The sequence below is a fragment of the Pleurodeles waltl genome, chromosome 6, assembly GCF_031143425.1.
Source record: "Pleurodeles waltl isolate 20211129_DDA chromosome 6, aPleWal1.hap1.20221129, whole genome shotgun sequence".
NCBI classification, from domain to species: Eukaryota; Metazoa; Chordata; class Amphibia; order Caudata; family Salamandridae; genus Pleurodeles; species Pleurodeles waltl.
This window is the reverse complement of record NC_090445.1, coordinates 467,853,446-467,868,216: the sequence shown is the minus strand read 5'-3', so window position 1 is coordinate 467,868,216 and position 14,771 is coordinate 467,853,446. Positions and strand designations below refer to the sequence as shown.

At 45.2% G+C, this 14,771-nt stretch overlaps 1 protein-coding gene across 2 annotated transcripts in view; it reads right to left on the bottom strand.

Moving 5' to 3' along the window:
* Positions 1-14,771, bottom strand: part of LOC138299906 (membrane cofactor protein-like) — a 637,582-nt gene that overhangs the window by 251,029 nt on the left and 371,782 nt on the right. For both annotated transcript variants that reach the window (XM_069238620.1, XM_069238621.1), the window contains one exon: positions 11,650-11,823. In XM_069238620.1, the coding sequence (XP_069094721.1) occupies positions 11,650-11,823 (174 nt within the window). The remainder of the gene's footprint in view (positions 1-11,649; positions 11,824-14,771) is intronic.

The window sequence follows — 14,771 nt, the reverse complement described above, 5'->3', positions numbered from 1 at the left end:
CACACACACATTCACAAAAAAAAACAAAGGTTACGGGGGCATTATAGTTAGGTTCAGAATTTACTCACACAAAACCATTGAAATTCAGCAGTTACAGTTAGTTATTTCAAGTAACTATAACTTGCACCCTAGGGTGACTAACTCACGCCCAGCTTTTTCTTCAATAACTTGATTGCTAATGTTTCATTTATATTTTCAATTATGTTATAGAAGTTGTCATGAGTGCTGTAATATCTGGGGTAATTAGCAGTGCATGGCGAGGGTGCGTGTCCACCCATATATCAAAGTTAGTGTCCCAAGGAGGAGGTGGCTGCAGAGTGGGACCGCACGGGCATCACCGATGTTTAGGGGGGCCGCCCCGCACAAAGTTTAGAAGTTTGCCCCTGGTAGGTGGCGGTTCCCAGGTTGCAGGGGTACAGTGAGGCACCCCTTACATAGTTAATTAGCAGTGCCCCAGGGAGGTGGCTGTCCGCAGGGCTTTGATAAGCCCCAAGGGGGGAGGGGGGTGGTTGTTGCGCCCACCCCCCATTTTATGGCAATGCCCCAGGACCTGGCCCACCCAGGGGCAAAACGAAAAGCAGCGCGCGAGACTGCACTTGCTTTATTATTAATTTTTTATAAATTGCGCCGAAATTTGCAAATAGTCGCTATCTCCGCCACCATTGTTTTTTTAGTTTTTTTTTAAATGCTTTTTAGCCCGGGAGGGTTGGACCCTGGGGACCTCTGCACCAAGGCTAGTGGGATAGGGTAAAGGTTCTCTGCCCACTACCCTTTTTTTTTTTATTGCTTTTTTAGGCTCGGCTGAAGCAGTCTCAAAATGGCTGCCTACACTTCCTGGTTGAAGTATTGGCAGCCAATTGGATCTCTGCATGAGCTCGTCTGTATTCGAAAAGTTGTCGCAAACTTAAATATACAAATTTGAATTGCCTTTAATTTCTCCTAAACTATTGAACGGATTTACACCAAATAAGAAAAAAGCCTCATCTTCATACTAAGAGCTACCTTTCTGCCAACTTTGGTGTAATTCCGTCAAACGGTTCGGGCTTCAGCCATGTCTAAAGAGTCTATGGTAATTAACATGTCTAGGAAGCTGGCTCTGTATATACTATCTCAAAATGAGATGTAGTGTGCACAGAGTCCAGGGGTTCCCCAGAGGCTTGACAGAAGCTGAAATAGATAATAGTAATGCTCTATTTGTGGCAGTGTGGTCGAGCAGTTAGGCTTATCAGAGGGTAGTGTTAAGCATTTGTTGTACACACACAAGCAATAGAAGAAACACACACTCAGTGACTTAACTCCAGACCAATAGGATTTTATATAGAAAAATATGTTTTGTTAATTTATTTCTAGAACCACAAGATTCGGTTTGCAGGTAAGTACATAAAATGAAATTGCATATATATGATGAGGACTTTGAATAGAATTGACAATGTATACAGTTTTCCTTAAAATAGCAAAAAGCTATTTTAAAAGTGGACACAGTGCAATTTTCAACAGTTCCTCGGGGAAGAAAAGATAGTACAGTTTTGCAGTTAAGTATACAACTTACAGTTCTTATATCTGTGGTGTAGGTAGTCCGACGTTGGGTGCTCAAGTTAACCCCAAAAACCCACCACCAGCAAAATGGGGCCGGTCGGGTGCAGAGGTAAAAGGGAACCAAATTAACATGGGCTCCTATGGAGAAAGTGGGTACTTGGAATCCGGTCAGCAAGCAGGTAAGTACCCGCAACTTGGAGGGCAGACTGGGGGGGTGGAGGGGGGGCTGAATTAGAAGAACACTGGAGGGGCCACAAGTAGGTACCAAACACACACCCTCAGAGGCACAGGGGCGGCCGGGTGCAGGGTGCAAACAGGACATCGGGTTTCAAATGCAGGTCTATGGTGTGACCCCGGGGGGGTCACTCACAGGCGGGATCCAGGGGTATGTCTCGGGCACACCACCAATCGGACAAGGAGGAGGGCTGCCTGCTGAACGATGAGGCACTGGGGGTCGGTTTCTACAAGGGCTGGGGGATGCGGGTGCAGGGTGTCCTTTAGGCATCTGATATCTTTGTGCAGAGCTCGCGGTCAGGGGGGGTCCTCAGGATTCCCTCTGCAGGCGTTATCATGGAGGGGTCAACCCGGGTAGGGCACTTGCTAGCAATCACCTGGGGACCCTCTCTTGCTGGATGGACCACCTGGACACAGGGCGTGGGCGACAGGTGCACAGGGGTAAAAAAGACTCACGAATCCGGAGTGTGGTGAGAGTCCTTGGTTGTAGGTTTCCTTTGACAGAGCAGCTGTCTTCGGGAGTTCTTGGTCCTTTTAGGTGAAGGGCAGTCCTCTGGAGTTGTCAGAGGTCGCTGGTCTTGCTGGATGCGTTGCAGTTCCTTTTGGAGGTTATTTAAAGCAGGAGACAGGCCAGCTTAGCAGTCCTTCTTCTTGTAGGTCGCCAGGAATCTGGTGAGCTGGGTTCAGGGATGCCCTTAAATCCTAGATTTAGGGGCATGTTAGGGGTCAGAGGGCAGTACACCCTCCTTGCGTCCACTCACTTTGTGGGGGCGGGGGGCACATTCCTATCCCTACTGGTCCCTGTCCTCCAAACCAAGATGGAGGATTCTGCAAGGAAGGGGTCACCTCAGCTCTGGACTCCTTAGGGTGGCCCTGGCTGGAGTGGTCACTCCTCCCTGTTTTCTCTAATTTTCCCACCGGACTTGCCGCCAAAAATGGGGCTTTGTCCAGGGGCAGACATCTCTACTAGCTGGAGTGCCCTGGTGCACTGTAACCCGAGGCTTAAGACTTTGAGGCTCACCACCAGGTGTTACAGTTCCTGCAGGGCGGAAGTGTGCACCCAGGACAGGCTTTGTTTCCGACCACAGAGTGTACAAAGGCACTCACCCCATGTGGTCAGAAACTCGTCTGAAAGTGGCAGGCTGGAACAGACTGGTCAGTCCTACACTAGCAGTTGAGCTAACAGAGGGGGAATCTCTAAGATGCCCTCTATGTGCATTTTCAATAAATCCTGCACTGGCATAAGTGTGGGTTTACTGTGCTGGATACCAAACTTCCCAGTATTCAGTGAAGCCATTATGGTGCTGTGAAGTTCGTAACAGACAAACTCCCAGACCATATACTCAATATGGCTACACTTCACTTACAATGTCGAACAATGGGCTTAGACACTGTAGGGGCATATTGCTCATGCAGCTATGCCCTTACCTGTGGTATAGTGCACCCGGACTTAGGGCTATAAGGCCTGCTAGAGGGGTGACACAGGCAGTGGTTTGTAGGCATGGTACCCTGAGAGGGGTGCCATGTCAACTTTGCCTTTTTCTCCCCACCAGCACACACAAGCTGCAAGGCAGCGTGTATGTGCTGAGTGAGGGGTCCCCTAGGGTGACATAATACATGTTGCAGCCCTTAGAGACCTTCCCTGGCCCCCATGGGTACATTTTACAAGGAACTTAACTGTGTGTCAGGACTTTGCCAATTGTGGGAACAAAGGTATAGTTTTAGGGAAAGAACACTGGTGCTGGGGCCTGGTTAGCAGGGTCCCAGCACACTTTCAATCAAAGTTGGCATCAACACTAGGCAAAAAGTCAGGGGGTAACCATGTCAACAGTGGCACTTTCTTACAACATGGGAAATGCACCTTTTTTGCCCCCTCCCCCCCCCCCCATTTTCTCGGCCCCAGCTTGATGGATCACGCCAACACAAAGATTCGTGAAGCAGTGCCAAAGATATGGGCACGTTTTTCTATGGAAACTAGGTCCTAGCTATAACTACCTACTGGAGACTGCCACATATACTCACATTAACTATAACTCGCCCCTTCTTCATACACTAGTCATACCCTGCATATTACATAAGTTATAGCATGTGAAACTACAGCATTCATAACAACAATTATGGCATCTGAAATCTCATGATTTGGCAGAACACAGTGCTCGGTAGAGTGGCGAGGTATAGTTAAGGTGTGGAGGGTGAGATGGTGGGAAGGACCTTCCAAGGGGTCCCAAATATCTCCTCAATTCCTCCCTTAATGGCTCTTTAAGTTCAGGATCAATGCACTGGAGGACTGCATTGGCCTCTTCCCTTCTACCTCCAAGAAGGACTAGGAGTAGACATTCAAATTTTTCTAGTAGATTCACATTTTAGATTTGGGTCGTCTTCCTTTTTTTTATTTATCTTAACCCCATAAGTAACTGGAGTTACTTGTTCTACTATAGGGTTGAGACCCTGCCACTAACACAAGAGCTTATGTTCTGAGGATGCTAACATCAATAGTACTAGGTCTCCTGTTTCAAAGACCCTCTGTTTCGCCTTTTTGTCATAATTTGCTTTTTGAGCCTGTTGAGCCTGCTCTAGGTTTGTTTTTACTATATCTCTGATTTGAAATAGGTGAGTCCTTAGATTTGTTAATCACTCTAGAAGAGGCTTCATATTGTTTGCTATGTTCCTACTCTTCCTGAGCCATATCCAAGAGTATGGGTTTTTCTGCCAACAGTAACTCAAGAGGCGAAAACCCAGTGTTACTTTGAACTTTACAGCATATACAGAAAAGTGCCAAACGTAACATTTATTCCCATTTCCATATTTCTTGTTCTAACAGTTTCTTCAGAGTAATTTTCAAAGTGGCATTACATCTTTCTACGAGGTCATTAGTTTGGGGGTGATCTGCTGTGTGCATCTTCTTAATGCCAAATTTGTGACATACCTTTTTCATGTGTCTGGAAGTGAATGGGGTGCCCACGTTGGTCAATATTTCTTTTGGAAAATCTACCCTAGTAACAATGTCAGTCATGGCTTCAGCAACTTGGGTAGTATTGGGTTGCCAGAGGGCAACCGCCACGGGGTATCTGGCAGCACAGTTAACCATTAAAAGGACACAGCAATACCCACTGCGAGAAGGGAGGAGTGGCCCAATTATATCCATCCATACCCTTGAAAATGGCTCATCAATCACAGGTAAGGGAAGTAAAGGAGCCTTCAAAGGTTTGTGCTTCTTGTTTTTCTGACAGACCGGACATTCACAGCAGTATTTCCTTACCTGGCTATGAATGCCTGGCCAATAGAACCTCTAATATAACCTATTCTGTCTTCTCTGGACCACAAATGACCCCCACAATCAGGAATTTGTAGAGCGCACTACTCACCAGTGAGGGTCTCAAGGCAGATAACTATAAGCCAAAAACAAAACCTTATTCCTGAAAGTCGTAGGTACAAGCAACTGTTTGGACTGTGCCTCCACCCCCTTTTTATAAACCATCCCTTTCTGAAGAAAAAACTGAGGACCTTCTACTTGGGGGTGTTCTTCTTCGGTAGCCTCCTTCCAAGGTTCACTGAAAGGGGGGGAGTCATCCCTCTGGGCTGCTCTGAAGCTCCTTCCAGGACTCTAAACAAAATCTTTGGTAGAAGATGGAAAGCTTTACGCATCTCCTGTTTCTCATTTCTTTTCTGTTGCTTGCTTTTTCGTACTTTTGGAAGGGGCAAGTCACAGTCCTCGAGATGTGAAAAAGGGGCAGTCTCCCACCAGGAATCTCCTTCTCTCCATGTTTCCTTGACTAAGGTGTCAAAATTGGGATAGCCCCTTTCTACAATAAGAGGATCAGGTAACTTGGGAATTAGACCTACTTGTAGGGGAATGACTGGATCACTTTTATGCTGCATATTGATCTCCGCCACAGGATCTGTTTCTAATACCTGTGGACACACTGTATGTTCACTGTTCCGGTTAGCTGAAGTGGTTCCACAGGAATGAGTTGCAGTTGTATAAAGCTCTGGTGGCATCCTGTATCAAGCAACGCTAGGATGGGTTTCTCATTCAGCTTCATGAGGCAGTGACAGGTGGGTCGCTCTTTGGAAGTTGCATAGTACGAGTGCCATAAAACACTCACATTCATGGGCTTCACTTTCTAGGGACAGTACTTAGCTATATGTCCCACACCCCAACAATGACAGCATTGAAGTCCAGATGGCAGGGGACAGGGACTGGGTCCAGGCAATAGGGGTACCACCTCTAGTTTCCTTATAATGTTGTTAAGCTTGTGGAGTCTCACAGGCCCCGAAATCCTGTGATGCCACCTTCATCTTCTCTGCCCTTTTGGTGCTTCTGGGCTCAGTTATAAGCACTGGCAATTTCTATGGTACTCTCCAGTGTTACCCGACTATGCTGCCTCATCCATGTCTGCACTGGGGGATGTAAGGATGTCAGGAATTGCTCCAAATAGATTTTCTCGAGGATTTCTTCTTTCGTAGTCATCACAGGATATAGCCACAAATCAGTCATATCCTTTAACCTGTAATACAGGGTTCTAGGTGTTTTGTGTACTCCTTCTTTCATCTGTCGCAGTCAGGCTCAGTATATTTTGTCATTAAACTCTAGTCTCTCCATTATACTCTTCCTAATATCCTCATAGGGGGTCGTATCCTGCAGATAGGCGGCTTTGTAAGCAGTCTGTAAATCTCCGATCAACAGGGACCCTAAATATTGTCCCCAACGATCTGTGAGCCAGGAACTGCCTGTGCCAGAGGTTCAGAGGTATTAAAGGAGAAGTCCTGGTGTTCTCCTCCCACGTATTTCTGCAACACATCTGATGGGTATGACCCCTCTGTAGGCTCAAAACATCGTTCAATGGCCGCATCATGGGTCTGTACAACTTTATCAATGTTTTCTTCTTGATTGGTAATAGCTTTCTGGAAGGATTCCCTTTCCTTAGCAGTGGTGTTTATGAACTTTTCCATGACTTTCTCTAGTCTCTGTTGGCTCTCAGCCAGGCGATTCACAAAGGTGTCCATATCCCCTGATCCCACTTCCGGCATCAACTGTTGGAGGGATAGATGGATGTATGGCTTTAGAGGCAAGTTTGTTTTGTTAATCTGAAGGTGTATTAGCCACAATACAGTGTAGTGCAAAACAGATGACTATGGGCCTGATTTTGACCTTGGCAGAGGGGATTACTCCATCCCAAATGTGAGGGATATCCCGTTGGCTGTATTACAAGTTCCATAGGACATAATGGACTTGTAATACGGTGGGTGGGATATCCATCACATTTGGGACAGGGTAATCCCCTCCACCAAGGTCGTAATCAGGCCATATATGTTGCTGAATCTTATAAGAAATGAATGGTCTTCTTTCTTCTGCTTTTTCTCCAGGACTTCTGTTACAGTGGGCACCACCAGGATCCTCAGAGAAAGATTTTGTATGTATACTGTTTGCACTAATGTTTTGTGAACTCCCTTCACCATAACACCATTGAGGAAAAACAGTAGGATTTAGTCCAAATGTGACAGCCTAAATCACTTTGCCACCACAACAGTGCATTGATATTCACTTTTAAATTACATCACGAAAAACTGAAATCAAATAAACCATCCCCAAGAGTTTTGGGATGAAAGGAGAGGAGAAAAATAAATCTAAAGTAAAAATTGAGAGCCTAGGACCTTGCTCAACAGCTTGTTTCGGGCCACAATGTAATCAAATACGCCATGGGAGTCTTATTGTGAGGTTTAGCAAAAAAAACACGTTTAAGTTTGTCATGCTTTTAAAACATAATGTATTGTATTGTAATCGTATTTATATAGCGCTTACTACCCCTGACGAGGCGTCAAAGCGCTTTTCAGTGAGAAGCACGCTACTCTGGAACCCAACAAGAATTAGTGATGGATTAGTATTGGGAAATAATGAGTACAGTTTTAGTATTATTATGAGTTAATTTGAGCCGCGGATATGAGAGTTTGTTAGTTAGATTGACTGGAGTAATGGAGGGGTGGAGGAGGAAAGAAATCCAGAAGTGTTAATTGGGAGTATATCCTTAATTTACTCAACCCAAAGGCTTGGGATGAGTAAAGGGGGATGGAGGCGGGAAGAGTATGTGGAAGGGTTAGGGAGAGCATAGAAGCAGGGTGAGATAAATGCGGAAGAATTTAGTAGGGTTGTGTGGGAGGTCACGGTAGTAGAGTGAGGTTTGGTGAGTTAGATGTGGAAGCGGAGGGAAGAGCTTAGGCAGAGTTATTTAGGAGATGAAAGTAGTAGAAAGGATTTGGGATGAGTCAGAATGAGAATGGAGGATAGTTTGATAGAGACATGACATATGATGATGGGTAGATAAGTGTGATAAGATGAGGGCATGAATTCATAGATATCTAGTATAACAACCCACCGAGGAGCCATGCAATGGCCCACGAACATGCCAAGCACAGAAACACCATATACACATACATACATATACATACACAAACATACAAACACACATGAATACACACACATATGTATATACAATACATATTTAGAACCATGGGTAAAATATACTTAGTCAAACAGGTTTAAAGAGTGTGTGTGTATTTTATTGTTATGACATAGTAGCGATACATATTTTCTAAAGAACTATACATAACTAGAAATATACACATAATCTGAAAAAAAATATTTATCAACATAGGAATATGCAGTCCATAGTTGTTTGAATATGGTGGTTATGAAGGAAAGAGCCAACTCTTGAGTAGTTTTCTGAAGACAAGAAAGGTATCTGTGGCTCTTATAGTTGGGGGTAATGAGTTCCATAGTTTGGCTGTTTGAACGGAGAAGGATGTACCACCTATAGTCTTTTTCTTGTATGGTGGTGTTCTAAGGCGGGGTGCCAATCTTGAGCGGAGGTTTCTTTGTTGGATGTATTTGGTTATTTTGCTTCTAAAAAAAGTGGTCCTGTTCCATGTATAGCCTTGTGGGTGATACAAAGCAGCTTGAAAGTGCATCTTCTAGCAACGGGTAACCAGTGTAGTGCTCTCAAGGCAGGGGAGATGTGGGCTTGCGGCTTTACATGTAATAGTAGCCTGGCTGCGGAATTCTGGATACGTTGTAGTTTTTCATAATAGATCGAGATGATCCATGGTAGAGGCCATTGGCATAATCCAGTTTGGATAGTACAAGCGAGATAGTAGCTTGCACCTTGTGTGGAAATCCGAGGTGGGGGAAGATGTGTCGTAAAGTCTTCAAGGTGATGAAGCTTGTTTGTGCTAATGTGTCCACTTGGCCATTCATAGTTAACTTGGAATCCATGGTGATTCCTAGGTTTTTAACTTCCTTGGATAATTGAGGAGGTGGTCCGAGATCGTCAGGCCAGACGCACAGAGGGTCATCATTTTTCCAGTCACCACATATGAGTATTTCCGTTTTGGAGGTATTTAGTTTGAGATGGCTCCAGGTCATCCACTGATCAACGACTCTGAGGCAACTGAAGATTTCTGAGTTTTCAATGTTCTTGGGGCATTCTAATTTGAGTAGTATTTGTGGGTCATCTGCATAGTTGTAGCATGTGAGATGGAAATCATTGATCAGTTCTGGTAAAGATATAATTTAGATGTTGAAAAGCAAAGGTGAAATGATTGATCCTTGGGGGACCCCTGCTTTTGTGAGGTAGGGTTCGGACGAGAAGGCGGGGGGGCGAGTGGATGATATTAGATCTTCTTTGAAGATAGGAAGTAATCCAGTCGAGAGCAATCCCTTGTATGCCGGCTTCGTGGAGTCTTTGAATTAGGGTGTCATGGTCAACCGTATCAAAGGCAGCCGAGAGGTCCAAGAGAAGTAGTGCAGCAACTCCATTTCAGTCAACTGTGTTTTTAAGATCATCCCAGATTGCTAGGAGTGCTGATTCAGTGCTTCTTCCTGGGCGGAATCCAGTTTGGAAGTCTGAAAGTATAGAATTGTCTTCAATGAATTGTGACATCTGGGCTAATGCTGCTCTTTCTATCAATTTGCCCAGGAAAGGTCCATTTGTGATTGGTCTGTAGTTGTTGGGGTCTTGCAGGTCTAGGTTTGTTTTCTTTAATAGAGGTCGTATGTATGCCTTTTTCAGGTCTACAGGAAAGGTTCCTGAAGTTAAAGAGTTGTTGATGATTCTTCTTACAGGTGTGGCAGCAGAAGTAGATAGAAGAATGTTCTTGAAGATTTGTGGTGGGCAAGGGTCAGAAGGGCAACCGAAAGGTATGCTTGCTTTGACCAAATCCATAAATTCACCCTGGGATAGTTGTTTGAAGGACTGTAGAGGTTGGATTGGTTTAATCTTAGAGGGTATTTTAGGAAAGGGGTTGGTGCTGATGTCAGCCATTCCATTAACTCTGATAGTTACAGACTCCAACCAGGAAGATAACAAGGAAAACCCGATTCCCTAACCCTCGAGGCATCCCCTGCCCTCACAGGTCATTCACCGCGTTGCCACAAGTCTCCTGAGTTTTGGTTGGCATCTAGACCTCTCCTGATGGCATCAACCAGTCCTCCGTCCACGTTTCCTGGGCGTCTTCAGCATCAGCAGGTTCTTCGTCCTCAGCTTTTGGCCCATGTATCCTGCTTTTCTCCGTCTGGTTTAGCTGGACTCCTTCAGCTGCTCAGGTTGGTCCCCTTGTGGAGTCCTGCTCTTTCCTGACGTCCTGCTCATGAGTGTGCTATGCACTGGTTTCCTGCTTCCTGCTTGCTTTTGTTGGAATTGCCACTCCATAAGAAACTGAAAGTTAGAGTCCTTCTTCAGTCTCGGCGGCCCGATTTCTAAATGGAGCCTCTTGTCTCCTTTGATTACTGCCTTCTCTTTATGCTCTGATGGCATTCCTGTGACCACAAGGAGGGATCCACAGCACCACCAACAGTTAAGTGTGGGGGTCAGGGAGGGGGTCCCCCACAGGTAGATATGAAGTGGTAGCATGTTGTAAGACATATTCTTTAAAATATCAGTCTTTGCTGGCAAAGAGTATAGGGCCTGCTGTAAAGCCATGTTCCTTTGTGAGTGGGCTATAAAGCACTAAATAAACTGCGGGGACAGATAAGGAATCCAGACATGCAAAATCAAGAAATCAAAAAGTGTCCACAAAGTGACTTTCTAGGTTTAGAGTTTTTCAGAAATCAAGCACTACATCCAGACAGAATGGCATTTGTGTGGACGCTTGCAATCAAATATACAAGTGACCAAAAATCAAAACCCATTAACAAAAAACAAAAAGGGATTCCATCTTTTATGACTTCAATGAAAAATGCAACAGATTATCAACCTGCACAAGTGGCCTACCATTCAGAAACTGTGGAAAAACAAATCTTATCAATGACATCCCTGCCTAGCTCTTAGTCTGAGCCTAATCCATTGCTATTTTCATACATGCACTTTATGTATGCTTCCATGTTCTGTTCATACTCCCATCAATTTCTAAGAGGACAGTTTACCCCAGGATTACCAGACCACTCCTACAAAACCTCATGTTCCTTAAGTCTGACAGTTTCCTCCGCCCAAGAGCCACAGAGGTATGCAGATTCTACCTTGGTTCTCAGGGGCATAGGTTAAATTACCACTCAGCCTACCTTCTTGCCATAGCTTCCAACACCAAGCTAATTGTAAGGCTGCTTTGGAGAACAATGAAAATACGTAGACCAGTATCACCAAGTTGAGCTACAAGGACACCTGGGAAATTACATTTTATGTAATGGTGGAGAACAACAACAAATTAAACACTTTACTATACTTCATCTGAGGGAAAGCCATGTCACATCACAAAGCACAGTTGAGGTGCTAATGAGGGCCTGTACACACTGCAAGACTTGAGTATGTAACTAGTTCATTTCATTAAACAGTATCACATTTTTCTAATATGAAAAACCAGATCTATTAGAGCAGCCTTTATACTTACAACACTCTGGAACTGCCGGATGCCATTGTTTGTCTTCACCGCACTGTATCTGGCTTTCGCCACTCAAAGTATACAAGCTGTCACAAGTTATCTCAATTATATCTTTGTAGCTGGGTGAGGAAGTAAGGTCACTGACTTTCCCATGTGGAATATTTGGTACTGCACAATATTCAGCTAGAAAAAGAATGATAAAAAAAAGATCATACATAGAGTACAAGAACATTTCAGAGCAAGTAATAAAATTCACCTATGGAATTTATTAATATAGCGGGTATTGATAGGACTGAGACACATCCGAGGTTGCTCTGCATGAGTTGGGGTTGAAGGTTTGGTGTCAGTTTTATTTCAAGAAGAATCATAAAATGGAATGCAGACATTAATCTGCTGCATGGATAATGACTGCAACCATGCAAGGACAAACAAGATACTTAACTTCAGTAATGCTTTTTCTGGTAGAGACTCTCTAACCGCAGAGTCCTCACCTTAAAATATTCCCCAGGAGTCAAACTGATGTGGAAAATCTTGATTAGTGCCTTTGCATGACGAAAGGTGGCATCATTGGGGTCCACGTCAGCATCGCTCGCGTCCGAAGTGATGTTGCACTTCTCATATAAATGCCACCCCAGTGCGCTGACATCAGTTTCTTTCAACACTAGTTCTGCGCCTAAAACTTCAAGCTAAGTAAACACCAATATTACTGTTTCAACCAGTGTGCAGTGTCTAAAAGGATCTTTTGAGTAAAGAGACCAGTTTGTAGAGCGGGGAAGCTGGGGGGGTTTGTGAGGAATTTGTGGTTAGATATAGTCTCTACTATCGTTACTGAGGGTAAGTACCTTGCTCTTCTGCTAGAGACTTCTAACCACAGATTCCTCACCTTAAAACAGATACTACCCAAGCAATACCTCCCTGGAGGTGGGACTGCAAACTGGCTTAGATCAAAAAGTCCAGCAGCACAGAACGGGTGAATACCCAGCACAATGGACTTGACTTCTCCAAGCAGTACTTCATGAACGTGTTGAGGGACATCCACATGGCAGCTTTGCAAATATCTAGAACAGGTATCTTGCACGCTAACAAACTATTGGCAGCCTTGACCCCGGTGGAGTGAGCTCAAAAGTCCTCAGGTGGCTGCCCCTCTGCCAATGTGTAGCAGATTTTTATGCACAGAACAATCCATTGGGAGATGGCCATTTCTGCACGAACTTGCACTTCTTTGCTTTGGTGAACCCAATAAAGAGTTGATCATCCACCCAAGGGTCTTTGGTGCAACCACTATAGGAGAGTGCTCTCTTAGGGTCCAAACGATGGAGTCTCTCCTCCTCCTTGCAGGCAGAGTGAAGCTCTGGCCAATATGAAAGGACATGGCTGTGACGCAAGGGAAGAGGCATGCGTCTGAAGAACCAGTTTGTCAGAGAAGATGCTGGTGCATGAATGGTAAACTGCCAGACCATGAAGCTCACTGGCCCGCCTGGACAATGTAATGACTATCAGGAAAACAGTTTTTATGGTCAAAAGCTGCAAAGAGCAGCTATGCTGGGAAACAAAGACAGCATACATGAGATTAAGTAAGGACCAAAATAAGTACCCATTGAGGCATCCTAAAGGGTGTAGGTGGGAATAAATGCTGTAAATCTTTCAAAAGAATGAACAGAGAAGGTTGATCCTGCAGCCGCAGAAAAGCCAAATAGCTAACACTGCTAGGAAAACCTCCAAATAGAGATGCAGAAAGGTGGTCCACAGGACGAGAGGAACACCATACTACAATTTATCTCAACTGCAGGTGTAGATAGTTTTAGTGGATGGATGCCTGGCTGCCAAAATGACATTATACACTTAAGGAGGGAGATTAAAAACCCTCAGCTGTCGCAGCTCAATTCGCAGGCATGAAGGTAGAGAATTTACAGGCTTGAGAGAAAGACCCTGCCCAGTTGCTGCAAGAGGAGATCCTCTTGAAGGGGCAGCTCGAGTTCAGGATACCAAAGTCCCTATGCCCAAGATGGATCAGCTAGGATGACTTGGGCCTGGTCAGTTCTGACCTTCTCGAGTAATCTGCACAGGAGTTGTATCGGCAGAAAGGCATATAAGGTTCCAGAGGCCCACTCGAGGTGGAATACATTTCCAAAAGAGAGCCGCTTGGAAACTCCAGCATGCAGAAATGCTGACATTGTAGGTTCGGTGGTGCCGAACAGATCGAATCAAGGTTCTACCCTGTTTCGGAAGAGACCTTGCACCACCTCCAGGTGTAAACACCATTCGTGATCAGGGAGGCATTGAAGACAGAGTCCATCTGCCATTGTGCTCAGAGATCCCGTGAGGTGCTGCACGACCAGGAAAATGTCCTGGCGCCCCTGCCAATTCCAGAGGTGCAGTGCCTCCTGGCAAGGGTTCACAACCCCACTGTGCCCTGTTTGTTGCAATGCCACATAGCCCTGGTGTTGTCCGTGATCACCCGAACTAGCTATTACTTAATGGATGGAAATAAGGTTTTCAATACTAAAGGAATTGCCCTCAATGCCATCAAACTGATGTGGAACTGAGACTCTGTCAGAGATCAGAGTCCTCTGATGTCCACCTTGCACACTTGGCCACCTGAATCCAGGAGTGACACTACTGCTAAGCACTACTGTGAGCCCTGGATGAGGAAGGGAGAGGGGTCTACCACTGGCCCAATCATAGGTCATTAGCCACCTCTGCAGGTCTTTCGCAGTTACCTTCAAAATCTGGACCAAGTTGGAATTACTGCTCTGATACTAAGTCCACTGGGACTTGCGATCCCACTGCAGAGCCCACAAATGCCAGCGGGCATGTTTTATCAGCAGGACGCAGGAGGCCATGAGACCCAACATCCTCAAAGTAAATCTCACTGAAGTCCAGAATTAAGGTTGAATCATCAAAATCATAGCCTAGATATCCTGGACCCACCGCTACAGAGGGTAGGTGTGGCACTGCACTGTGTCCAGAATGGTTCTGATGAAAGTAAGTGTCTGAGAAAGAGTTAGGTGTGACTTTGGCATGTTGATAGTGCACCCCAGAGAATGCAGGACGTTCCCCATGGTCTGGAGACGAGCGACGAAGGCTTGGGGCAAACCCACCTTTAACAGCCAGTCATCAAGGTAGAGGAA